The sequence below is a fragment of the Podarcis tiliguerta genome, assembly GCF_965153285.1.
Source record: "Podarcis tiliguerta genome assembly, chromosome: 2".
Lineage (NCBI taxonomy): Eukaryota > Metazoa > Chordata > Lepidosauria > Squamata > Lacertidae > Podarcis > Podarcis tiliguerta.
In genome coordinates, this window is record NC_139535.1 from 89926012 (window position 1) to 89953898 (window position 27887).

At 47.5% G+C, this 27887-nt stretch overlaps 1 protein-coding gene across 4 annotated transcripts in view; it reads left to right on the top strand.

The window, feature by feature from the left end:
• The first annotated feature begins 349 nt into the window (after positions 1-349).
• Positions 350-27887, top strand: part of XYLT2 (xylosyltransferase 2) — a 34606-nt gene continuing 7068 nt past the window's right edge. The window contains exons 1-9 of one of the 4 annotated variants that reach the window (XM_083430013.1): positions 350-802; positions 16260-16734; positions 17492-17667; positions 18667-18869; positions 20688-20768; positions 22800-23016; positions 23144-23320; positions 25465-25727; positions 27021-27216. In XM_083430013.1, the coding sequence (XP_083286139.1) occupies positions 662-802; positions 16260-16734; positions 17492-17667; positions 18667-18869; positions 20688-20768; positions 22800-23016; positions 23144-23320; positions 25465-25727; positions 27021-27216 (1929 nt within the window). In that variant the 5' untranslated portion in view covers positions 350-661. The remainder of the gene's footprint in view (positions 803-16259; positions 16735-17491; positions 17668-18666; positions 18870-20687; positions 20769-22799; positions 23017-23143; positions 23321-25464; positions 25728-27020; positions 27217-27887) is intronic. The other 3 variants (XM_083430014.1, XM_083430015.1, XM_083430016.1) reach the window with 3 other exon arrangements.

The window sequence follows — 27887 nt, forward strand, 5'->3', positions numbered from 1 at the left end:
GGTGTCGCTGAATGTTGTTTGAACTGCAGCCCCCCCCCGCCCCAATACTCTTAGCACAGCCATTCTTCAATGTTGTGTTTGTGTTTTAAGCGAAAGTGCAAAGGGCTAGTTTGCTAAACGCTGTGCACGGAGGCGAAGAGGAGCGTTGAAAACAGGCTCTCACTTCAAAGGCAAAGAAAAGAAAGATTCTACAACCTGAAAAAAAGAGACAAGGCATGTACCGGTACTTTTTTCCAAACCAAGAAAATCTTTAATAAAAAAAATATTTAAACACACACACGTAGGAACTGTGGGAGGAGAGAGAGAGGATCCTTTCTTAAGCTGCTGCACTTGCAGCGTCCTCTGCAAGACAAGCGAGCGCCCCCAGGCGCCCCGCAGCAGCCACCCCTCTTTCCCGCCCCCGAGTTCTGCAGCGACGCCTTAAAAAGCTCCAGGGCGCTTGTGCAGCTTCTCGCTTCTCTCCCCGCCGGTGCGGGTGCTCGGCGCCTACCACGCCGTGCGTGCTCGCTCCCGCGGTCTGCAGGGCTCTCTCGACTCCGCCGCCCTCTTTCTTTCTTTCCCTCCCTCCTCCCTCCTTCCTTCCTCCCTTCTCTCGGGCTCTCTCTGTCTCTTTCCTCCCCCCCCTCCTCCCTCCCTCTCCCTCTCCCTCGGCCGCCTTGGAATGAAGATGGTGGCCAGCGTCCGGGTGCAGAAGCTGGTCCGCCGCTACAAGCTGGCGATCGCCACGGCGCTGGCCATCCTGCTTATCCAGGGCCTGGTGGTGTGGAGCTTCAGCAACCTGGAGGAAGAGGACCAGGGAGAGGTAAAGGCAAGGCAGGGCAGGGCAAGGGGCCGGCGCCTGCCTCCCGCGACGGCGGCGGAGGGCGAGCCAAAGGGGTCTGGGCAGAGCCCCCGGGGTCAGGGAGAAACCGGCGTCGGGCGGCCAGGGAGCGCCGAGGGCGGAGCGGTGCCCAGAGCCGGCCAGGGTGGCTTCTGCTCCGGGGATGGCGGGTCGGGTCAATCCGCCGCCCGAGGGCGCGCGAGGGATTTAAGGGTGGCGGTGATGGTGCTCTTTGGAACATCAGGGTGACACGGAAGGCATGCACAGAGAGATTTATGCCGAGATATATATATGTAAAAAAAAATTTACGTACATATATATATATATATATATATATACACACACACACATATATATAAAATGTTGGTTTCGGGAGCAAGGCGAGTAGCCCCGGGCCCGTGGTTGGTACCTCGCCACGGACGGGTTGTGCTATGGGGGGCTACGTGAAACTACTACAAAGTGGCGGCAAGGTCGGGACGGCTGCGCGCGTTTGTGGCGCTGGTTAACTCGGGTGGGGTGCGACGGCAAGGCCTGCGTACAGGTAATGTTTCGATTTGAAACCTCTCTTAGGCAGAGAGGGTACCTCGGAGGTAGTGGGGTGATGCATCAGGGTTTTTTTGGGTCAGCTCAGTTTGTGTGAACGTTTGCTCCGAAGTTTAGGGGCTGGGTGCAGCGGCACTCACTTCCCCAAGTTAGTTGCGGCTTACCTCTAGAAGGCGTGTTGCGAAGTTGCTCGAAGCTGATACTGGGCATGAGGGGTGGCTGGGGACCTGCATGTGTAAGGGGTGTTTGCTGTGGAGACATGCCATATACTGTATGCCTTTAGTGTGCTCATTACTTGGTATTACTTGGTACAGTGGTACCTCGGGTTACATACGCTTCAGGTTACATACGCTTCAGGTTACAGACTCCGCTAACCCAGAAATAATACCTCGGGTTAAGAACTTTGCTTCAGGATGCAAACAGAAAAAGTTCTCCAGTGGCGCGACGGCAGTGGGAGGCCCCATTAGCTAAAGTGGTGCTTCAGGTTAAGAATGGTTTCAGGTTAAGAACGGGCCTCCGGAACAAATTAAGTACTTAACCCGAGGTACCACTGTATTGCAGTTTAGAGTATGGCATCTACTGGCCAGTTGACACATTTTGCTGGGGGGGGGGGGAGAATGTAGGAAGGGCCCTGCTGGATCAGACCAAGTGTCCATCAAGTCCAGCGCTTCCTATCAGAGGCCATGCATCGGCTTTGAGGGGAGACTTTATGCCACCATTTGCCATTAAGCAGTGCCCACTCTACTGTATTTGGGAGGTGTAACACAGCAGAATACGGAGATGGTGGAATGAGAAATACCTGGGGAAGTTTGCAGGCTGCTGTATCTTACAATATTGGCTTACGTCGCTTTGAATCGCTCATTGAAGCAGATGCTACCACTCAGCGAGCGGTTTGTGTGTAGTAGAGAATCACCATGTGAATCTGATTGTTTTCACCATGGGATGATAAAAGCAGTTTCAACTTTCAGTCTTCATAGTTTGAATGGGCTGAGCTGCTGCATGCAAAGCAGCTCAGCACATGGTAACAGGCACTGCATGGAGCTACTTAAGATCAACCCCTGCATAGCTGTTGTAGGATCCTGACCTTTAGAAGTGGGGATGGACAACTTAGTTCATACCAATAATTACTTTGGAAATGGGAGAGGCAGAAATCAGTTCTCTCTTGTCTGTACAAACCTGGAGGAATGGGGAGATGCCAGGCTTTGGCCGATAGCAAAACAAAAAGAGTGTGACACACCTATTTGTGCACGTGACCATGCTTTCAAAGCTTGAGTCGGTTTGGGTTTTTCCCTTCTCTGTCAAATCAGGTTTGAAATGTACCCAGCCTCTTACTTCTCTGCTTGGTTTTATTTTTTTTACCCTCTGATCTGGACACACATTGAACTGTTTCCAGAGTAGGTCTGCATAATCCACCTCAAGTTTACTGAAGAAGTAAATTTGAATGTTATAGAAGTGACCACTTGATTACGTATGAAGGAACTGAAACACCGCAAAGCTCAACCATTCTGCGGTTCCTGTGGTGTCTGACTTAGCATCGTGTTCCTCCACCCTGATTTTATGCTTTTTCATTTATTGCAGGGCTAGGCAATTAGTGGTCTTGTATTTGTTGTAGGATTCCAGTTTTCATCAGCCCCAACCAGCATGGCCAGTGGTCAGGGATGATGGGAATGAGAATGGTCACAGTTTCCTCGCCCCTGGTCTCATGCTTGTAAATACCGTACTTTTGAACACCTGAAGAAGTTGGATTGCTTCAGGCTAAGATAGTGAACCTTTTAGTTACTCATACAAATTTGCATTGTTTGAAGTGCTTTTTCTGACGTTCTTGATCATCTTTAGGGAGGCTTTTCCCACTGGAATTTTCAGCTCCCTAAGTCTGCTGGCGCAGAACATCTGCTTTGTATCTTGAACTAGATTTGCTGCTTTTATGTAAGAAACAGCTTACTGTGGCAGAGGCGGTCTGTCTGGATTAGATAGACTAGATCCCTCCTGTCTCTACCACACACATCTGGCATAGTGCATGCAATGGGAGATCTATTTTCACTCCCTGGTTTGGGAAATCGGATGTTATGGGCATCTTAATAATATGTTCTCTAAAAACAGAAAGGCAAAGATCTTCTGAAACTCTCCACCCATGTCCATTTATAGTCTGTAGTTGGCTGCCTGGTCTCCTGCTGTTTGCCTCCAATTCTGCGAAATAGGGGGGAAATATAATTGGCATTTTTGTACAGAGGACAGGGCATCCACCCAATGCATTGTGTGAGAACACGAGCCCATTAACAAGTTTAGCGAAGCTGAGTGCAGCATCCTTTCATATATGTGCATGCTGCTTCCTGGCTGATCGCAACTGGACAACCCATAGTGCCAAGACATAAATAAATGTCAGAATCCTTTCCACAAGAATCTCTGCCATTACGATGTCTGCCTGATTCTGCAAGTGCAGTAGAGCCTTGGTCTTCTACAGTGAGAGATCAGGTGTTGAATAAAGTAGACTCACACTATATGGCCACTGAAGTGTTACATTGAGGAGATGGGGATGGGTGGCTTTTGCTTGACCCTATAGGCAGCAGTGTGAATTGGGACCAGTTTATGTGTTCAAGAAGAATCACATAGTAGAGCTGTCTTGGAGCTGCCGCTTCAGAAGGGTAGCCAAGAAGTTTTCTCCATGCCACATTTTTCGTGGCTGGGGAGTTCTTGACATAGAGGAGCTTTCGGTCACATCATGATCCCCACCCCACCCCTGGCCGCCAGCTGCATTCTGAAGTGGTACAAACCCAGTGATAAATCTGCAAGAAGATTTTATCAAATGACAACTTGTCAGCATTCATTTACTGCTGTTTGTGTAAAATAGCCATAAAATGAATTCTACCCTGACATGTAACTTTAATCAATTACAAGCAAAATATTTGAATAGCCTATTGACAGCTTCTGCAAAATTAACTGTCCAATTGCCCCATAATAGGCAGTGCAGTCTTCTTTACAAGCCTGCACAGAAGCACGTCCCATCCACTCTGGTAAATGAGTGTAGGTTCACAGCCTGAATTAACTCTAAAACAACAACTACAATCTTTCATGAGCAGACATGCATTTAAAGCCCAGTTATGACACCTGGTTTGAGTTTATAATTCACTGGCCTTTTTCCTCCAAAGTGCCACTGACTTTATTATGAAGTTGTAGCAATGATGTGCTCTGATTTTAAATGCCGCAAAATCAGTCCCTCTCCTGAGACCTTTGATCTGGGGTTTCTTTCCATGATGTGCGGAAGCACTGTTGCAGCCTGCAGCTCTATTTTGTCTTCCCAGAAGAGATGGTTAAATTTACCCACTGGACTGTCTAGCTTCTGCTTAAAGCAGCTGCTTTTGGCTCTGGTTCTGTTTTTGGAAAGCTCCCCTTTGATCGCTGCTTCCTTTTTGCCTGCCTTCCTAACTTTTTGAGGTTCAGGTTATTTCAGAGCAAGCATTATCCCAAGATGATAGGTTGCTGCTAAGTATGTAGGGGGAGCGGGGAGACCCAAAAGATTCCTGCTAAAGAATCAATTCAAAATCTGAGTAGGGTCAACTGGTCTTAACTGTGGGCCATGTTTTTCACTGAAAAAGATCTAGATGTTGCAGCAATGGACATTGGGACAAGAAGCGGAGACTGCTCTTTTCAAAGAACAATTCTTTAAAGGATGTTTCTCTCTATATTATATAAAAACCCAGGCTTCAGCACGATGGGCTGAATTGAAAAGGAAGCATCTTTTGTCAGTGTTAAAAGGGTGACATTTTCTTACTTTCATCTTAGCAGTTCATAACAATAAAAATGTCTCTCTCCAAAGCATAGGTGAAGTACAGGTAGATGCAGCTATTTATTGTCAGGACCGAATATGTTGTTCTTCTTGTTGCTTGGGCATGTTTTTTTGTGCATGCTCTGGGGGATAAATAGAAACCTGTCTATTGTTTGGATGAAAGCTAAATAAAAATGTCCAAATGACCCAAGACTGCAATCCTGTGCACACAGAAGTCCCATTGTTGAAATAAGTGGAATGGATTTCAGGGGGGACCCCATATGTTGGATCAGGCTCCACTCCCCCTAAGCATAAAACAAAGCTTGAAAGTAAGCCCTCTCTGTGCAACACTCTTCAGTAAACATGGTTGTGATGTGGCTTGGGAGCATCAGGTACTTGAAGCATGTCCATATCATGTTGTTAGTCTCATCTAAAACATCTGCCCAGTGATCAGATTTAGAGAAATACGAAGCATCTCCATGAATACTTTATGCTGATCTTATTTAGATCAGAGGGCATTCTCAAAGGAAACGGGCAGAATTCCGTATCAATATTGCATCCTGGCACATACTTGGGCAAGGAAAAGAAAACATTCTGAAACAAAAAAGAATGAATTGAAATGCTTTTTCTATCAGTCAAGATTCTTGGACTCTTATTTTGAAAGTATCTCAAAGCATCTATATTGGCCATAGGCATTTAGCTTAATGCTGAGCCTATCATGTACACATCGTTATATTCTGAATCCACCATCCACCATCATCTGGTGGATGAACTAGCTGTTGGCCCCTTTGAGTTCTAGCCCCTTCCCTACACATACATAAGACCCAGAGAAGGAGTCCAGTATTTGTCGGCTACAGAAGAAGAAATGAAACTCCAAGTGCACCAATGCTGTAAAGGCACATGGTTTGAACATCAATTCTCTTACAGTTGTGGGAGGTATATTTGTCTGTAAGCCTGGGGAGGCCACAGCTTCAGCACAAGAACAAGGAAGGAGGAAAATAATGTGTATTTTCTTTAATTCTTTATTCTGGTAGCTAGATTGGGCAAGCCTTCGTTCTTACGTAATGTGTGCCCCCGGCACAATAATTGAGGCCTCTCATCTGGAGGAAGGAGGGGCTGCAGTTCTGTGGCGGAGAGTACATGCTTTGGACGCTTTGAAAGTCACAGGTTCAGTATTTCCAACTAAGAAGAATAGATAGCAGGTGATGGGGAGGACCTTTCTTTGCCTGAGTCCCCTAGGGAGCTAGGCAATGCTGGGCTTAATGGACAAATCGTCTGGGCTGGTATATGTCAGCTTCCTATGCAGTGGTACATCAGGTTACAAATACCTCGGATTACAAACACTTCGGGTTATAGACTTCTCTAAACTGGAAGTAGTACCTCGGGTTAAGAACTTTACCTCAGGATGACAACAGAAATCACGCTCCGGTGGCAGTGGGAGGCCCCATTAGCTAAAGTGGTACCTCAGGTTAAGAACGGTTTCAGGTTAAGAACTGACCTCTGGAACAAATTAAGTTCGTAACCAGAGGTACCACTGTATTCACAAATCACCAGGTGACAGACTTTTAAGTACTTTTAAACACAGAAGAACACTGTTCGCCTCTGGAACTCAGGGGCCACTTCACACATTTCACAATTTCTATGTGTGCAAAGCACATTCATATGTGATTACAGCATATATGCATTGAGAAGCTGTAGCCTGTTACATGCATGTGTGATTATCATAAGTAGTGGGCTATGCATTTTGTACATGGCGTGACGTGGCTCATACGATGCCAAAAAATAGGAGTGCTGGTAAAAATGGATGTAATTAGACCTAGAATAATCACTGTGCTGGTGTCTGTTAGTCACAAAATAAGGAAGTCCAAAAACCACAGTCATGCTGAAAGTATGGAATCTTAACACTTTGGTTGCATGCAGCAGCGCTAGGAGGCAAAATTCGGATCCCAAGCTTCAATTTGTAAGAGCTGCGTGGCAGGGTTTTAAATGCCAGTAGCAAAGTGGTACAACATTTCCAGTTCCTAGTAGCCAGCATCAATTTTGAGCAGCTACCTACCTATGATTTTTCCCAGCCCTGCAATAGGAAGGAAAATCCTCTGCTTACCTTGTCTCTCCTCCTTCTTATGTACTCCCATTACTAGGTCAGAGTGCTCATTCCTATTTCCTGAGCGCTAAAACCCTCCTAGGAGCTGTTGCACACAAGGGGCAAGAGAGGCCTCTTTATAAGAGGAAGAAGTGCTGCCGATTTTGTCATGGGGCTTGCAGGCCACTTCAAGCAGCTTGATGGGCCTGGTCTGTAAGGTAAAAAAGTAAAGGACCCCATAACAGTTAAGTCCAGTCAAAGGCTACTATGGGGTGCGGCACTCATCTCGCTTCAGTCTGAGGGAGCCGGCGTTTGTCCACAGACAGCTTTCTGGGTCATGTGGCCGGCATGACTAAACCGCTTCTGGTGCAACAGAACAAAGTGACAGAAGCAAGAGTGCATGGAAACGCCTTTTACCTTCCCGCCGCAGCAGTACCTATTTATCTACTTGCACCGATGTGCTTTCAAACTGCTAGGTTGGCAGGAGCTGGGACAGAGCAATGGGAGCTCATCCCATCATGTGGATTCGAATCGTTGGCCTTCCGATCGGAAAGCCCAAGAGGCTCAGTGGTTTAGACCACAGCACCACCCTTGTCCCTTGCCTGGTCTGTGCCGTAGGTTCACCATCCCAGCCCCTGCTCCAGAACCAGCCTGGCTTATTTCCACCCCCCCTTTACCTATCCCCAGTCTCTACTAATGTACTTCTGTTGTGGGTACCACTTGCATCTCTTATTTTCTTCCACAGGCTGCATCATTCTTTTTTAAATCCCAGGTGGTTGTTTCTTTTAAAAAAATCATAGTGGATCTTAATCTCTTGCTGTTTTGGTTGTATTTGGGTATGTTCCACTTTTGCCCCAAAACTCATGAAGAGTATCTCTGGCTTTCTCCACTGTCTCTGGATGGGAGCTGTAGTCAAGCAAACATCCAAAGGGTGCCATATTGGTTACCGCTTTGTTAGAAGGTAGCTGACCGATTGAGCCCTACATGCATGTTTGGTAACAGAGCACCAACAAACCTATTTTGATGTTGAGTGGTCAAATCCACAATAAAGTAATTTCAAAGAACTGTGAAAATTTGGGCTGTGACTTGCGGCGACTCAGGCAATGTGGCAGAGTACCACATGGATGCAGAAGACAGCCTGTTTTGTATATCTCCTGGAAGTATGGGATGTTTTGAGAGCTCCCGTGAGAACCTGTTGGTTTTACCAGCAAGTGCAAATGGCGGAGATGAAGCAACATGGGGACGAGAGTCTGGAAATATAAGAGCGCCTGTCCCGACGAGCAGCGGGGAATCCACGCAAGCAGAGACTTTGCCAAAAAGTTCTGCCGAAGTGTTAAACAGAAGTTGGGAGTAATTTATTTTCCCTCCTCCGTGGGTCGAACAGAAGGGATTGCTCTGGCACCGTGCAGCAATTAGGAGCCACTGAGTTCATTAACTGGCAGCTGAAGGAAGGAGAGGGAGAGGAGGGATGCCTTCTCACCTGTCACAGGCTAGATTAAGAGCTCCTTCTGGGAGAGATGGATCTGCCAGCAACAGCCACCAGCTAGGAGGCCCGTTCTTAATGCTCAGCCGTGCACATTGTGGAAGGGGGGGAGCAGCAGACAGGTGTTCTGGCAGCCTGTGTCGCCTTCCTTGTCTCGTCACTCTCTCTTTCTCTTCCAGGATGTGCGGGGTGAGGAAAACGTATTTGTCTCTAGGGGTGTCTTCATTTGGAAGTACGATGCAGTGGGCTTGACTGTGAGAGGGCAATGTGCTGGAAAGGAGCAGAGACACTTGCCTCCGTGCTGCCGGGAGTTCAGCTCTCCGAGTAAACAAAACCCCTTTGCTCCAGAGAGGGCAGGCAGGCAGGGAGAAAATATCCTGGGCTGCAGACTTCTGAAGCATGTGTTCCTCCGAAGATTGAAGGCGAGCACCATCCTTTCCAAAAGGATGCAAGCATTTCCTTCCTCACGGAGGTGCCTGGCTGCCCCTGTCAGGATGTTTGTATCTGAGTAGAGAGCAAAACTTCAGTTGTTTGCCAGCCTCCCTCCTCAGCTCTCACCTTCATAGTGGAGAAAACAGATTTATAAGTCCCTGAACAGATGGCTTTGCCTGGTGACTAATGAGCTGTTATCTCTGCCCGTTCTGGCCTCTCTCTCTCTCTCTCTCTCTCTCTAGGATGCATGCTTGAAGAGGAAACCAAGGGGAAGTTGTGGGTTTTTTCTTTTTCCAAAAGGACTTTGCTTGTGTTTAGTCTGTTCCAAACAAAAAACCAGAACTGCTGGTAAAAAAGCATGGCAGAAGTTGGCTGATTGGGTTGATTGCTAACCAGCAAGGCATATGTTGAAATCAGAAAAGCTAGTTAGTGTGAAAGCCCAGAGTCCAGGTTGGTCAGCATCCTATTATTATAATTTCTTAATAGACCAACATTATTGCTTCTGCAGTACATTCATCTAGGGGTGATTCCAGAATTACAGTTGCTTTGGAGGTCCCCACAAAAGTCAGACTTTCTGTAATAAGTAAAGGATGGAAATCCACTGGAGAGTGTGGAGTATTACTTGCTTTGACACAATGTCAAAATGAAAATGAATTTCAATAGGGACAGATGTAATGTTCTGCACTTAGGAAGGAAGAATCAGCTGCACAAATATAGGATGGGGGACACCTGGCTTACTAGCAGCATGTGCGAAAAGGATCTAGGGGTCTTGGTGGACCACAAGCTTAACATAAGTCAACGGTGTGATGCAGCAGCAAAAAAGCAAAGCTAGTGCTATTCTAGGCGGCATCAACAGAAATATGGTGTCCAGATCAAGGGTAGGAATAGTACCACTCAATTTTGCCTTGGTCAGACCACACTTGGAATACTGTGTCCAGTTCTGGGCTCCACAATTTAAGAAGGATGTTGACAAGTTGGAACGTGTGCAGAGGAGGGCAACCAAGATGATCAAGGGTCTGGAAACTAAGCCTTATGAGGAGTGCTTGAAGGAGCTGGGTATGTTTAGCCTGGGAAAGAGGAGACTGAGAGGAGATAGGATAGCCATATTCAAATACCTTAAGGCCTGTCACACGGAAGAGGGATGCCTGTCACATGTTTGTTTTCTCCTGCTCTTTAGGGTAAGACTTGAGGCAATGGCTTCAAGGTAGAAGAAAGGAGATTCTGACTAATCATTAAAAAAAACTTTCTGACAGTAAGAGCTGTTTGGCAGTGGAAAGACTCTCACAAGAGGTGCTGGACTCTCCTTCCTGGGAGGTTTTTAAGCAGAGGTTGGATGGCCATCAGTCATTGATGCTTTAGCTGAGATTCCTGCATTGCAGAGGGTTGGACTAGATGCCCCTTGGGTACCTTCCATCTCTCCCCTCTCTCTCGAAATCAGGCTGAATTCTCAATAAACATGTCACCCTAAATTGGTTGATTTTCTCCCAGCCTTTCATTCCCTGGTCTCCATTGGGGGGTGCATTTCAGGATCTGTGAGTTTTAAGACCACCCCAACCATCTGGTTATTGAGAGGGGGCTTCCTTTAGGGGCCCCATTTCCTTGCCCTCCAATACAGATTGGCCACCTGTGGAACCAAATACCCCAGCTGGGCCTTAGCAGTAGGACTCCCTCCCTTATAAAGCTCTCTGTGTTAGCAGTTATTGAGAAATTGAGGGTTGTGTAGCAACCTAAGAGTCCTGACCCTTGGTCCACTGTGCCTCCCTTGGCTACAGGATTACAGTGTGTGCTACACAAACAGGGAAGCGTAACCTGCTCAATATCTTACCACCTTGACTTCAAGTAGTCATTTAGAGGTAAGCGGGATGAATTCAGCCATCCCACACACGTCCAAAGTGCAGTCTTTAAGAGCACTGTCTGCCATCCTAACCAGTTATTCAGTGTAACATTAACTAAGGTTATGGGGAATAATTGTATTCATTCCCTGGTCCTGCTGATGATTCACATCTAAAATGACACTGCTTCCGAAGCTGCGTTCATGTGAACCGATTTGCCTGAGGGTTTATTCCAGTTTAGCATCCTTGCTTTTGCAAGTGTTTGCATCGCTTCAGAGTGGGGAGGGTGTATTTCATGCGAAAGCAGTTGCTGGAGAAGTCATGTTTGGTTTTAAAGAGACTTGACACGTTCAAGTAATGCGCTCTGATTTTTACACATGAATGTTGTGTACGTAGTGCTTGAAGTACTTCAGAGTTGACCCTTTGATGATAGTCCTAGAGGTTGCCTCCCCCAGATTTCACTTTAAGCGTTTTGTCTTTGTATGGTCGAGGAGCACCTCCAAGCAGAGCACAACGTGTGGGTCACTCTGCAGTAAGAAACCATGGGGAAATAACACATGGGGCACTTGAGTTAAACTGGAGCATTGGGGTGGCAGATGGGCAGAAGAAATTCGGTGAAGGAAACCAACATGTATAAGATGAGCGACCTCTTTAGATAGGCATTTGGGAGAGTTTTTTTTAAAAAAGTATGAAATGAGTCACAAATCCATTGTCAGTTGAAATCAAAGCAGACATAGACAATGCATGGCAATTAGTTGATAATTGTAAAAAGAGGCAGCACCACACTAGACCTAGCGGTTTGGGAAAGGAAGAGGTATTTGATCACTCCTTGCTTGTTCTAATCTGTAGTTTTCTCAGTACTGAAACAGCCAGCCCTGGGCAATGCAGAGAGACAGGAACTTGGCCCAAATGGCAGATAAGTTTTTACTTTCTAATACAGTGGTACCTCGGGTTACATACACTTCAGGTTACAGACTCTGCTAACCCAGAAATAGTACCTCGGGTTAAGAACTTTGCTTCAGGATGAGAACAGAAATCGTGCTCCAGCGGCAGCAGGAGGCCCCATTAGCTAAGTGGTGCTTCAGGTTAAGAACAGTTTCAGGTTAAGAACGGACCTCCGGAACGAATTAAGTACTTAACCCGAGGTACCACTGTACGGGGATGGGGACCTTTGGCCCTCCAGATGTTACTGGGCTGCAACTCCCATCATTCCTGATGACTGGCCACCTGGCTGGGAGTTGGGAGTCCATCCAACAACATCTGACAAGCAACAGGTTCCCCATCCTTAGTCTAACCTAAAGGATCATGTGCAGCCATGCTGCTATGCCATATACATGAAAATTGACAAATAGAGGGGGACCAATACTGTAATGGAGAGCATCTGACTTGTTTCACTGGCTACCATGGTAATTTCCCACAGCCAGGCTTCCCCTGCATCACAAAATAGCCTCTTTCCCTCTCTGATACTTCATTTCTGCAAGGATGATTACTTAATAGAAGCTATTTAGTTTCAATCAGGTTCAACTGACTTATTGTGATGAGGAAATCTCCCCCCCCCCTTTTGGGGGAATAATTCTGCAACCCAAGTTATAAATTCAGAACTGATCGCAAGGTCACTTCAAAGGCATGCTAAATTAATCATCTCTTAGGAGATAGCAAATTGTGTGTGAGAGAGACTGTCACACTCATTGTCCCTGCAGTCACAATGCACTTCCTTCCAGATGGGTAAGTGTGTGGAAAAGTGACTGTTTTAAGAAACATTCACCATCTTCATGGCTGGTAGGTCCCCTTTCATACTTCTGTGTGTCATTAGCAGTTAAATGCCACCTGGAAAGCAGAGCTTCAAAACTCCCACCCACCCCCTTCCCTACTCTCTTGTTGTCCCCTGACCACCTGCTTTGTATAACATCTTGCCTGACGGAAGACTTTGCCACTACTTTTGGTGACATTTTGGTTGGTCCTCACAAAGGCACTGCCCCAAAATGAATGTTGGGAGTTCTTTCTTAGGAGCTAGCATGACCGCCCCTGCTTTGTCTAAAAAGTGAGGAACTTTTCCTGGAGATGGTGGGCATCAAAAGGATGGCCCATCTGGGGTAACTGCTGTCTGCTATGACTCTGGTCTGGTTGTTAATTATTTACGGCAGGAGTGGGGAAACTGGTCCTCTAGATGAGGGGTGAGGAACCTGTGGCTCTCCGGAAGCTGCTGAATTACAACTCCCATCATCCCAGGCCATTGGCTGTGCTTACTGGGGCTGATGAGAGTCGTAGTTCTGCAACATCCAATGTGCCAAAGGTCCTCACTCCTGCTCTTGATAGCGTTGGACATAGTAGCTATTGTGGTGTCCTCCAGAATAATAATAATAATAATAATAATAATAATAATATTCCACCCATCTGGCTGGGTTTTCCCAGCTACTCTGGGCGGCTTCCAACAAAATATTACAATACACTAATCCGTCAAACATTAAAAGCTTCCCTGCCCCTATGTGCACTGAGATAGCTCAATTGGTTTGAGCTTGGTGGTCATAACACCAGGGTCTCAGGTTCAGGCCCCATATGGGACAGCTATATATTGCAGGAGTTTGGACTAGATTAGTGGTTTCCAATCAATGTGCTTTGGCACCCTGGGGTGCCTTGAATGATGGTCGGGGTGCCGCTGGCAGTACTGGCCTCTGTCCCTCTTTCCTTCCCTCCCCCTTCTGATGCCCTGTCACGTCTCTGCCTCCCAAAGGCTTGCACAGCTGTTAGTTGCAGCAGCCCTGGCTACAAGGTCTGCAGGCAAATGGTGCCTCTGGGGCTGGTCAGGGGGTGCTGGGTGCCAGGAGCTGAGGCGGCCTTGGAGTAAGCAAGCAAGTGGGCAAGGGAGCCCAGCCAGCCAGTCCACCAGCCCTTGCTGTTGGGAATGGACAGACAAGTCCCAAGCCCCTGTGGGGCAGTGTGAGGAGGCACCTCTTTTGGGGGCAGCCCAGAGACTGGGGTGGCAGCAGTGGCTGCCCAGAGGACTCCCAAGGAGAGGGGATAGGAGGTTGAGGAAACACTCCACAAGGGAGGGTGTTTGAAAAGGAGTGAGATGCTGCCAGCTCTGCAAGCAAGGGGTGATGTAACCGGGTTCCTGAGCCCCACAGGGGTGCCGCAGAAAGAACGTAGTTGGTCAAGGGAGCCATTGACTCAAAAATGTTGAAAACCTCTGGACTAGATGATCCTTCCAACTTGGCAGTTCTGTTATTCTATCTAGCTGCTCAGCTTGAAAAGAAGAGGGTTCTGGTTGAACGTAGAGCGTGGTCATAATTGACCTTTCACTCAGGGTCCTTTCCTAATAATAATAATAATAATTTATTATTTATACCCCACCCATCTGGCTGGGCTTCCCTAGCCACTCTGGGCAGCTTCCAACAAAATGTTAAAATACAGTAATGCCTCAAACATCAAAAGCTTCCCTAAACATCCTAGTGATTTTTCTGATGGAAATTCTCTCATCCTTTTGGGAGAAACACCTAACAACTAAATGCCTGCGGGAGGAAATTTCAGTCAAAGCTCCCTGTGTGAAAGAGGATGCTCATACTCCTTCAGGTGAGGAGGGGTTTTGTTTTGTTTTTGTCAGAGATAGCTCAGCTTGGCATGTTAGAATCTACCAAGGTATTGCTAAACCAGTCAGACAGCTCTGCTGTCTCTTAAATTACTTTTACAAGCCTGCGCCTGCGAACCAACATGGGCAGCTGGGTGGGGATTGGGGGGAGAACAGCACAGCTTCTCAGTGCCTCAATGTGTCTGGAAGCTGGATGTGGGTGAGCCAATTAAACCGTTGAGTTCAGACATGAGGAAGACGGCATACTGAGCATTCTTTCTTTAAAGCAAAAGAAGCAGCCTTGACTAGCCCCATCCAGCTTGGGTGCTTTGCAAGCTGTGCAAACATAATGCAGAAGGGGGGTGGGAGGAGGAGGAGGAACTTTGTGGGGAGGGCAAGTCACCTTTGTCCCTCTTGTCTTAAATGCATTTGCTGCCCCATGTCTCATACGCCAAATGGAGCAGGGTGCCTTTCTGCAGATCCACCTACAAGTTCTGCTGGGTACAGTCCATTTCACTTCTGAGAAGTTTGCCTTGTTGAAGAAGAAGAAGAAGAGTTTGGATTTGATATCCCGCCTTTCACTCCCTTTAAGGAGTCTCAAAGTGGCTAACATTCTCCTTTCCCTTCCTCCCCCACAACAAACACTCTGTGAGGTGAGTGGGGCTGAGAGACTTCAAGGAAGTGTGACTGGCCCAAGGTCACCCAGCAGCTGCATGTGGAGGAGCGGAGACGCGAACCCGGTTCCCCAGATTACAAGACTACCGCTCTCAACCACTACACCACACTGGCTCTCCACTGTTGTGGAAGAGAACGCAGTTTGTTCTTGTTTAGGGAAAAAGAAAAAGAAAAGAAACACAACTAAAGAAAGAAGAAGCTTGCTCTCATAATGGAAAGGGAGAAATGCATACTTGCCAGAGAAAAATATGGATTGAGGAACAATAGAAATGTTCTTGAAATGGATGGTTGTTACGGTGGGGGAGCATACAGTTATATTTATATAGATATATTCTTTTTTAAAGGACTAATGCGGTTTTGTGGATAAGCACCTGTATTTTAACCCACAACGAAAGCAGATTAAAACAACAACCACCATAGGGAAGGAGGACTGGAGGGGGGGATTGTTTTTGCCTGCTAATAGTTATCTAAAATCAGCTAAGCTTAATCATTCTGTCTGAACTCAGCTGCTGAGTGCCAATAGGACCGTAGCCAGAATTATGGAGCCAAGAAGAAACAAGAAGGGAGGAATACACACTCTGGGGCACTCCCAAGGTTTGCAGAAGTAGGAAAATGTTTAGGAAGAGAGAGAGAGAGCACATGGGGTCAAAAAATGGCGGCAGTGTGGACTGAGCATGCTCGGTGTCCACAGAATGCTGAGTGCTTGTTGGGGAGGGGAGGAAAACTGGGGGAGGCAGGGACTGAGCAACGGGAGCTCACCCCGTCGCAGGGATTCGAACCGCCGACCTTCTGATCGGCAAGTCCTAGGCTCTGTGGTTTAACCCACAGCGCCACCTGCGTCTCTATATTTACACAGCTACAATTCCCAGAGTTCCCTGGGAAGATGAATTGATGCATGCATGTACTCTTGTACATTAATTAAAAAGCTTGTCTCCTTTAGAAAATGGCAAGGGTGCTGATAACGTTCATTTTTAATGCTGCAAAGTAGCTTGGAGATGAACCTTGAAGTTAATTCTTCTTTTCCTCTTTCATTTTTATTCTGTGTGTGTGATTGAAACTGGAGAAGGGACGGCAGAAGAAGGCGCAGCTGCTTCAGAACGGGGAAGGGTCCAAGGATTTGGACAGCTCGGCAGGCCGCAGGGGCAGCTTGAGCCGGAAGCATGGGCGATGGAAGAGCCGTCCGGACAACCCCGGAGTCCTAGTGGCCAAAGTGGTGAGAGCGGTTACGGGGAAGCACAAACCCGGTCGCCGGTTCCCCGTCTACTTGGACTCCTCGAGCCAAAGGAACCTGACGGAGCTCAGAGGGGACGCCCAGCTAGCCGTCTTCCAGCACGGGGACACGGGCAGCGTGGAAGGGGCGCCCCAGCCCACAGAGAACAACTTCACTCCCAAGTGTGAGATCGCCGGCAAGGACGCCTTGTCTGCCTTAGCCAGAGCCAGCAGCAAACAGTGCCAGCAGGAGATAGCCAACGTGGTGTGCCTGCACCAAGCCGGGAACCTTATGCCGCGCTCCGTACCCCGGCAGTGCCAGCTTTCAGGTGAGACCTGAATTCACCTTTGCAGCACAATTTCCGCTTTGCAGAGAGGATGCTTCTTCGGTGCTATGTGGTTCTCTTGTCTCAGGATAGAGACATTTACCCTCTGCAGGCACCAACGCAGTCGCTGAGCAGACCATTGCCCCATAGATACGATGGAAGCAGCCTCCCACTGAGTGAGAGCACGGGTCTGTACACTTTGACTAGCAGCGGAACAAACCACAGGTCTTTCCCAACCTAGATGCTTGGAATCCTTTTTAGCTGGAGACAACTTGAGGCCTCCTGTGTGCAAATCAGCTGTCTTGCCACTGCACTGTCTTGCCAAAGAGAGAAGTTGACAATCCCCTTAATTAAATGGGGCATGGGCCATGTAATTTGGGAAGGGCTGTACTAGCTCAGGAGTGGAGCATCTGCTTTGCATTCAGAAGGTCCCAGGTTCGATCCCTGGCTGGTTTTTACCCAGACTTAGGTCTGATTTGCACACAGAAAAAGATGGTTGTGCCCCCTTTTTTTTGCCTTCCTCTGTGCTGGGTTGCACGTTTATTTCTGATATGTTGCAGCTGCAAGTTGGATGACAGTATAAATGTGCTGCTTTAGGTTATTCTTCCACCCTGTATTTCTGAGATCAGGGTAGGAATGCAGCTTTTCTTCTGACCTCAAGGTCATTTGGCCTCAGGAGCTTGTGCACTAGCTCCTCTTCACTCCCCCTTCCTGCTCAGATAACCTTGAGTCCATCTGCAACCCCTTCTGATCTCTGCAGGGAAAGTCAGCCCCATTATCCAGTGGGATGAAAGCCGAATGCTCCACGCCTCTGTGAGCAAGCCAGTTCGGATTGCCTACATGCTGGTCGTTCACGGGCGAGCCATCCGTCAGCTGAAGCGCTTCATCAAGGCTGTGTATCACCAGCAACATTTCTTCTACATCCATGTGGATAAGGTAAAGCAGGGGGCCTCCTGGCCTGCGCTAATACAGCTTGGCACTAAGAGGAGAGAGGGAGGTGGGAGGAATGGGACAAACCAAGAGTCCACAGGTCACCTTGCTAGGTCGCCTGGAGAAATTGTGTCTTGCCCTCTGCACAACACTCCCTGCTATACAGCCCAGAGACTGCCACTCCTTCCCCTGAGTTCTCTCTGGGCGCTGTGAAAGATTCTCTCCCTTGTCTTATCTCTGGCTTTACTGATAGGGAGAAGTGTCACTCCTGCCTTCATTGAAGCGTGTTGCCAAAGGGGGGGGGGGTATTTATGTACGCCACTAATGCGGCCTGTGTTTTGTTAGCCCCCAAATGGAAAAAGAGTGAGGTCCCAACTAAAGAAGAATGGCAACTTAAGCTGATGGAATATGTGCAGCTTGCAGACTTAACATATAGAATAAGAGAACAAGAAGAACATACGTTTAGAGAAGATTGAAAAATGGTTCATTGAATGTATGGGGGGAGATTGTGTACACTTGAAAACGTTGGCAGCATTAAGATAAATTCAACAGTGCAAATAAGTTTTGATGGATGTAATAATGGAATACTGAGTGTTTTGGTTTATGTAAAATATGCAGGGACTTATGATATGCAAAATGAACCATGGAAAGAGAAGAAGGGGAGTCATTGATATTTTAAGGATGTTTAAATGAGTATTCTAAATTGTAAAACAGAAAATTTAAATTTGTGTGTGTGTGTGTGTATAGATAGATAGATAGATAGATAGATAGATAGATAGATAGTCCATTGCAAGATCCCTTCCCTTAGGTCCCCTGGCACAAACAAAGGGAAATGTTAGAGGTGTGTGCAATCATAAAGGAGCAGAAATCTTGCAAATGAAAGCAGACACCGTCACGTGCACTACTACACATTTTTCAAAGAGCTCCTTCTAGGAAGGAAGGAATGGACCAAAGGAAGCAATGCTCCTCCCCCTGGGACTCAAACTTGGTTCTGTCCCCTTTCAGCGCTCCACCTACCTGCACCGCGAAGTGGTGGAGTTGGCCCAGCACTATCCCAACATCCGGGTCACCCCTTGGCGCATGGTCACTATCTGGGGTGGCGCCAGCCTGCTGAAGATGTACCTGCGCAGCATGAAAGACTTGCTGGAGATGGCAGACTGGGCCTGGGACTACTTCATCAACTTGAGTGCCACAGACTACCCTACCAGGTTCGTTGTGGGGAGAGCGGGCGTGGGAGGAAGCAGAGCAGGGAATTACCTGCAAGGTCAGCTGAGGCTTTGACTACTCAAACACCATGGCTTAGAGTTGGAGGCTCCTCACCTTCTATAGCCTCACCTGAGCAGTTGGTGGGAGAGAGTTTGCATGTTGGAAAATGGGAAAGAAGGCAAGCAGGATGCCACATCTTAAGGGAGGCAGGACAAGGCAAACACCCTTTTAATAAATTAGGGAGACTGAGTGAAGGAGACCCAGTAATGGGAATAGAGTAGGGTTTGGCTAGGATGCAGGGCAATTAACCCAGATTTTCAGATCTTGGCTGCTTCTGAAGGTTTCTGAAACAAAATCACTTCTCTGAGTGTTGGAGGCGTGAATTGTTGTGTTTGTGCAAAACAGCTGTTGACTTTAAATGAGACACTGAGAACAGTGGAACGGCCATACTATTCAGGGCCAGAAATATAGGGAGCTGCTTTGTGCAGTGGTACCTCCGGTTGCAGGCGGGATCCGTTCCAGAGCTCCGGTTGGATCTTGAGGTGTGCATATCTGGAGGTGCCACTTCTGTGCATTTGCACAGTGCGGTTTAGCGCTTCTGCACATGCGCACGGTTCGTAGAGCACTTCTGTGCATGTGTGCACGGCGAAACCCAGAAAAATACTTCCGGGTTTGCCGCATACGTGTGCCGATGGATCCGTAACCGGAGGTGAACGTAAGTAGAGGTACCACTGTACTGACTATTGGTCCATTTAGTTCAGTATTATCTACATCTACTGGCAATGGCTCCCCAGGTTTATAGGTGGGATCTCTACCTGCCTTGCCTGGAGATTCTAAGGATTGAACCTGAGACCTTCTGGTCCAGGGTCCTTCAGCTGCAGCGACTAGCCTGTCTGGAAGCAGTTTGTACCAGATGTTTTAAGAGCGAAAAAAATAAAAATTGGTGTAGCACCCCTGCTGTCATTTTTATACCAAGTGTTTGTTACTTGGCACATCTGGGTCTCTTGGGTTCGAGGCAGCAGCCCTTGCAAACATTTCATGATTAACTTCTGCAACAAATTTAGGGGAAAGTGCTCCCCTTTGCAACTCTTTTTATGATGGAGGAGAGACAGTCCATTAGTTCTTTTAACAATTCTGAATGTTATTTCCCCTATACTTGATTTAGACAGTAGCTGACCACAAATAATAACTCGGTTTTTTACTTTTGCATTGGGCCGCATTGGAGTTTCTGCTCTTCAAAGAATACCTTGAGAGCTTAAAAGCTGCCACTTTTTTATCCATTAACAAAGAGCCTGACATGTCTCAAACTGCCCTGATCCTTTACTCTTAAACATTGCACCGCTGAAGTGTGTGGGCTTCACCAGTTAGTTCTTTCCTCTTTGGCCCAGGCAGATTCATATTACTAGACAAAGGCTTTCCAAAAGACACTGGATGGCTTCATCACTAAAACATAAGCTCTTCTTGCAGACGCTGCGTCGTATTTCCTGTCCTGCTCTTCTCTTTTTGAAAATTCATATACATCATAGAATTATAGAGTTGAAAGGGAACCCAAGGGGGGTGGGACGAGTGCAAGGCTTTCTCCATGAGGGGAACTTGGTAAAACAGGGATTTCGATCATGTGGGAAGAAGCCGGACATATATTGTTGTGTGCAGGCTCTCTTCAGACAGATGCAGATAGGTTGCGGCTGCACTTGCCTCCATGATTTCCCCTCCCCACTTCATTGTACTGTAATTGACATATCTGAAAAACCTTCTAGTCTTGCCACTGAACCCCTGCTTTGGTTGTTCTAATTCTTCCTTTGAATTGCTGCCACCTGCAGGACCAACGAGGAGCTGGTGACCTTCCTGTCGAAACACCGAGACAAGAATTTCCTGAAGTCTCATGGCCGAGATAACGCCAGGTAATTCCCTCGATTGAGAGACAGCGTGGGGAGGAGGTTAAAAATGAACCATGAGTGGGGTAGAGGTGGTGGTGAGAATGAGGGTTTGCCCAAAGGTTTGGAAAAGTTAAAGGAATCTTTATTGGGCCTTCTGCTGGAACAAAAACTGTGTGTTCACTATGTTCCCGATTGCTGTCCTCCCACTGCTCCTATCACAACTCTAGCCGCAACCCAAAACAACGGAAATCCATTGCAGTACAAAGGTTGTAGATACGATGTTTCTGCTGTAAGTGAATAATCTGAAAACTCCTCGTAGTCTTCTACTCAGTTTATCTTTGTGTGTTTTCTTTTGGCAACTCTGCTGCCAGTTTCATTTGCTGCTGCCTGACTGCTGCCTAAGAGGCTCCTCCTATACCTTGAAGGGAAAGTGTTGGCAGAATCATGGCAGCTGTGGAAGCCTCTTTCCTGAACAGGAGTGACTGTTCTGCAACTTTCCGGCTGTTGAACTCCAGCTCCCATCAGCCCCAGCCAGCATTATTATTATTATTGTTGTTGTTACTCATTTTTCTATATTGCTGTATATTTTTAAAGAAAAAGCCTCAAAGCGGCTTGCAACACATTAAAACAGCAAATAAAACAATCCAGAAGAAAACATTGCTGAAGAAAGTCAAATACAGTCATTCCTCGGAAGTTGAACAGAATCCATCCCGGAAGTCTGTTTGACTTCCAAAACGTTCGGAAACCAAAGCGCGTTTTCGGATTGGCTGCATGAAGCTCCTGCAGCCAATTAGAAGCCCCGTTGGATGTTCGGCTTCCAAAAATAGTTCGCAAACCGGAACACGCACTTCCGGGTTTGCGGCATTCAGGAGCCAAAACGCCCAAGAACTAAGCTGTTCGAAAACCAAGGTACGGCTGTATAAAGTATACATTCCAAGCAATGTATTTTAACAGGAAACTACATTACTGTAGTAAAAGATTTCAGAATAAAACATGGCAAAGAAAGTCAACTACAGAATGCGCATTTAATGCAGCAAAGTAAACAACAACAAAATCTTAAAACATTTCCAAAGAAAGCCTTACTAAAAGAAGTCAAATATTAAAATGCGCATTAAAAACAGCATAACTGAGAATGGAATAAAATATAAGCATAGGGCATATCTGCTGCCGTTGCTGCTAGTCCTGCCAATGGTGGTTCATGGTGGGTGGAAGCTCAGGCTCAGTGGCTTGTGTTTGCACTAAGAGGTAGGCCAGAGCTTGAGCAAGGGTCAAGGGAGGCTGGAGTTGTAGTCCCAGGAACCAAGTTCCCCACCAATGATCTAGTACAGTGGTTTTCAACCAATGTGCCAAGGCACCCTGGGGTGCCTTGAATGGTGGTCAGAGGTGCCACAAGCAACACCGGCCTCTGTCCCTCTCTCCTTCCCTCCCTCCTCTGATGCCCTCTCACGTCTCTGCCTCCCAAAGGCTTGCATAGCTGTTTGTTGCGGCAGCCCTGGCTACAAGCTCTCCAAGCGAATAGTGCCTCTGGGGCTGGCCATGGGGTGCTTCCCAGACCGCTGTGGGGCAGTGTGAGGAGGCACCTCTCTTTGGGGCAGGGGGGCAGCTCAGAGACCAGGGGCAGCTGCCCAGAGGACTCCCAAGGAGACAGAAGAAGAGAAGAACACTCCACAAGGGAGGGTGTTCGAAAAAGGGTAAAGGGCTGCTGGTTCTGCAGGCAAGGGGTTATGTAACTGGGCTCCACAGGGGTGCCACAGAAAGTACGTAGTTGGTCAAGGGAGCCATGGATCCCAAAAGGTTGAAAACCTCTGATATAGTAGATGACCAGAGCCAGGCTGATGTCTCTGCAGAAAACCAAAGAGGCTGTTACTTCATGGAAAGTGCTTTTAGTGATGAATTAAGCAAAGCAAATGTAATTATGCAGAATGTTTGGAGTTTCCTGGCTGTGGAACCCAGAGTTAAGAGTATAGCATTCTACAGAACCCTTCTTGCTCTGATCTTAATGCAGAAAACTCCACGTTGCTTTCTAGTGAATCTGAGGCATTCATCCCTGCACAGGTTCATCAAGAAGCAGGGCCTAGACAGACTTTTCCACGAATGCGACTCCCACATGTGGCGGCTGGGCGAACGGCAGATCCCAGAGGGCATCGTGGTGGACGGCGGCTCGGATTGGTTCGCCCTCACTCGAAGCTTTGTGGAATACGTGGTCTATACCAGTGACCGGCTGGTCTCCCAGCTACGGCAGTTCTACACCTACACGCTTCTCCCAGCAGAGGTGGGTTGGCTGGCATCTCCGATTTCGTTGCTCCCCAGTTAGTTTGGCGTTGAGCGGGTTGCCACATTGCTCACTGTGGTTCTTCTTCCTCCTTCCTTCCCTCTTCTCTCTCTCTCTCTGTTTACAGTCCTTCTTCCATACTGTCCTGGAGAACAGCCACGCCTGTGAGACCCTTGTAGACAACAACCTCCGGGTGACAAACTGGAACCGCAAGCTGGGCTGCAAATGCCAGTATAAACACATAGTGGACTGGTGCGGCTGCTCCCCGAATGACTTCAAGCCACAGGACTTCCTGCGGCTACAGGTGCCCCAAGCGTTCCCCTGTTTCTCCCTCCCTCTCTCTCTTTCACTCTTCCGCAATTAGGTTTCACTCCTGCTCTCAAGAGTTGATATGTCTCCCCTATTCCTCTTCTGCAGTAACCAAAGTAACTCAGCTTCTCTCCCATCCATGGGCTTCATTGTACTGGTTGCTCTGAATTAGTACTTCTAACGTGGTGCTGCTTACTGCCACTGTTGTATCTAGAGTGCTTGTAGCAGCAGTGGGGAGAGACATCCAGCCTGCGGTCCTAATTTGGCCGACCACACCCTTCCAGTTGGCCTGCGAATGGTGTTAGAAACTCAGATAGAAGAGGAAGAGTTTGGATTTGATATCCCGCTTTATCACTACCCTAAGGAGTCTCAAAACAGCTAACAATCTCCTTTCCCTTCCTCCCTCACAACACTCTGTGAGGTGAGTGAGGCTGAGAGACTTCAGAAAAGTGGGACTAGCCCAAGGTCACCCAGCAGCTGCATGTGGAGGAGCGGAGACGCGAACCCGGTTCCCCAGATTACGAGTCTATCACTTTTAACCACCACACCACACTGGCTCTCATATATAAGCTAGGTGCCAAACGGCTCCTTTAACCAAGGTTACAGTCGCCAAAACAGAATGTCGAGTTGCCATTGGGCGGGGGGGGGGGGGGGCAGGCAGCTGGAAAGTCATATTTTTCAATATGACTTTTTGGTTCCTAAAATTCATTCTGACTGTGCAGATAAAATATAATGGATAAAATTCTGCAGGATCTGTTTCTAGTGTGTGAAAACAATCCAAGGAACCTAAGGTATTCACCTCCAGATGATGGACACCCCAGGTGCTATCCTGGCACCCGGGCATCTTCACTTGGTCAGAAGTGACCAATAGCCAGGTGCAAAATGCGCCTGGCTAATTTCAAATGCTTCATGCGAGCCCCTTTCTAGCACCCCTTTTTGCCTCTGGCCCTGCCTACCATTGGAATGCAATCTCTGGAGCCAAGACTGACAGCGAGTGGTGAAGAGAGCATCTAATTGCAATGGGAAGGTGAAACTTTGGGTGGCTTGGTTTTTTAAAAGTGAAAAAGGAAAGGGGCTGAATTGTGGAGGGTTGCTGAAGCACATGGCAGATGGGCATTTAGAGAGAGAGGTGGGGAAGGAAACATTGGGAGTGACAGAGAGTGAGCTTGAGGGGAATGAAGGGCATGTGCGGGCAGGTGGAGAGTTTTCACGCTGAGGACTTGAACCTTGTAATTGGCATGAAGTATGAGAGGAAGATAGTGCAGGGGCACAAGGAGAATGGGGGTGGCACAGAATTTAAATGTGAGAGTAGATTACACAAGTTCAGAGGCCTTGACCAGCATCCAACATCAGAGCCAGAATTAATCTCTGGTGAGTTTACCGTAACACGATGCTCCTGTTGAGTGTCTCAAAAACAGACCCTGCAAGTTTGGCTCCCTTCTGGTGGGCCTGTTCAGAGCCTACGAGCCGAACTGGTGCAGCAGCAGCGACCTGAATAAGCAAAGTGAAAGGTGAGGTCGTAGGGTTAACAGTGGCTTCAGAGTTGTGCCTCCTGGCTGAAAATGTTATTTGAAGTCAGTTTCTATAGCTGCTTTACAAGGACTGCTTTCCAGTAGGACCCTGGCACTTGCGGTCTTTGCGGTTAACGGGTTCAAGCGGGAGTTAGGACCTCGTGGGTGTACCTACTGACCTAAATCTCTGAAGGCTCAGATCCAGATGCAGTCTTGGGTTGTGCAGCAACAGCAGCACGTTGAGGACTGACTCCCCACCACCTCTTTAAAAGACCTGCTTCTGCTCTTAGATATTTTGCCCAATCACCACCTCTTCAAAAGAAAAAAAAAAGGCAGGATTCTGCAACCAGGCAGGGTTCCTAGAAACCCAAATTGTATCAGCGATAGGGTACAGGTGTATGCATTTTGTATTCACTTCCACCTTTCACATGGAATCTTTGTGTGTGGGTCAAGTAAAGGAGATTTATTTGGTTAGATTTCCTCCGCTTCCCCCCCCCCCCAGCCCCCCATGTCCTCTCCTCGTCGTCTTATTTCTGGCATGTTTCTTTTCTGCACATTGCAGATTTGAGCCTGAATCATGTTGTAAAACACACCCCCTCCTCCTTCCAACGTCTGTGTGTCTTTTCAGCAAATCTCCAGACCCACCTTCTTTGCCAGGAAGTTCGAATCCACGATCAACCAGGAGGTGCTGGAGATCTTGGACTCGCATCTCTACGGTAACTACCCACCTAACACACCAGCCCTCAAGGCCTATTGGGAGAGTGTCTATGACCGCGTGGATGGGCTGAGTGGGCTCAGCGACGTCACCCTGACTGTGTACACATCCTTCTCCAGGCTGGGGCTGCGGAAAGTGACATCTGCGCAGGCACAGAAAGAGGAGAAGCTTTGCAGGTAATTCCGGCCGATTGACTGATGATGATAATAATAATAATAATAGTAGTAGTAGCAGGGAGTTACATTCTGTGGCCAGTTAGGAGAGCTTTTGTCTGCAGACTCCTGGGCCGCCTTCTTCTTGGCTTGACTCTCTGCTCCCACAGCAGCGTGTGGCACTCTGCGCCTTTGGAGATGGGCCGAACGTCAACGGCAATATGCCCCTGAAGGCCAGTTGTTTGGAATTGCAAGTGGGGAGTGTGCGTGCTTGGGATAGAGTCACTATAAGAACAGGTTGCTGGACTAGATAGCAGGAGCAAGCAGGAGCAAACCTGAAGGTTCAAGCCCTGGTAGCTCCTTTCAAAAGGTCCTCAGGGTAGTATTGTCAGTTTGCATTTACAGAAAGTATTGATCCAATGTGCAGAGATATTTCCTATTCTACTTAATTCAAGAGGGTTCTGGAAGCTTCTCTGTGTGAAAGAAGCAAGCAGAAGGTTCCTGGTGTTTGGGTTATACCTTCAGATAAGCTGAGTACAGCTGGCTTAAACTGGTTCTGTTATCTCTTCTGTCAAGGTCATGCTGATTATAATAGGAGGCCAGAAGGAGCCTGAGTTCCACTCTTCTTCTCTTTCTATCTCTTTTCCTTCTGGTGTGGTGTTCTGTATGCTTAGTGTTAAGGTTTAGATTTACTGTAAGTTTAATTTAAGTCTGCTGCAACTGGATTTCTTATGGACAGTGCCAATCCTGAATGTATTGTATTTATGACCATTAGACTCATTTGCCTTCAGTAGCAGTAAAGCTCTGCTGCATGAAATATAATTGCCTCTGGTCTATTTTGGGGGGAATCCTGCAACGTGTTTTAAGTTTTACTCTGCTAACTATACATTGGAATCTACTCTGGATCAATATTGAGTAGAATTCCATGACAAGTATGACTGGAGAAGGGCAGTGAAAATAGACAGTACTGAGTTAGACAGATCATATGTTTTATATGGCAGTGGGCGTCCAGGGAAATGAGAGGCACAAGGGGACAGGTAAGGTCTCATCAGCTGATGGCCTGCAGGAAAATGGGATCAGTCTGATAGTGCTCCTGGATTAAAAGGTGTAGGACTAGTGTCTTCCGACTCTGAGAAGTTACTATGGCTGTTTTGAGAGCCAGGGGAGCAGACGGGTTAAGAAACAGAACTACAAATCAGGAAGTGTGTACCAAACGGGGAAGCAGTGATGTCCAAATTAGGCCTGCAGACTTGGAGGTATGCCACTTTACCTCGAAATGCAGATGTTAACTTGCTCTTCTTTGCTTCCTCTCTCTAGGTTTGAGCCACAGGGCTTCCCGTCCAGTGTGCACCTGTACTTCTACGATGACCATTTCCAGGGCTACTTGGTGACTCAGGAAGTACAAAACCCTGCGTCGCAGCAGGTGGAGTCTCTGGAAATGTGGGTGATGCCTCGAGGGACTCTCAAGCTAGCAGGCCGCAGCAGGCAGGCCAACCGCCTGCAGAACCTTGAGGTAGGCTTCCTGCTTCCTGCTGGTGGTCCTTCCTGGCTCAAAACTCTCAACTTGAAGATGGGGAGATACAAAAAAGAAGTTAGTTTCTGTCTCGGGAACATTCCAGTCTTAAAAAAGAAGGGTAGGCCGAGACCATGGGTGGGTTGATTCTGCTGAGTAAGTGCCAGAGTGCACGGTAGCCTCAGGGTTTGCAGCAGCTTCAGGTCGTTCATTATAGGGGAAGTCCTTTCTTCAAAAAGTAGCAGCCTCGTCCAGTAATTTCCCAACAGTCAGCTTCCATTGGATGCCCTTGAGTTCTAGTATTATAAGAGAGAAAGGAAAAACTTTACTCTGTCTGCTTTCTCTACACCCTGTATAATTTTATACACCTTTAATATATACAGAGGTTCAACTGCAACAGTCGGACTTCTAAAAAGTCATAGATAGGAAAGGCAGCTTAATCAAATCAGCACAAGAGGTGATAATAAGATGGGCTGCTCCTCTCGTCCTCCAGGTCCCTCCCTTATCTTCCTTCCTCACAAGAAGCAACAGTCAGTCACACTAATTTCTTCTGTGAGTGTCTTTCTGCTGCAGTTGTGCAGATAGATAAAAGCGGCACACAGAAAATGCTTTGAAAAAATTAATGTTACACACACACACACCCTCTTCTCAGAACAACAGCAACAACAAAA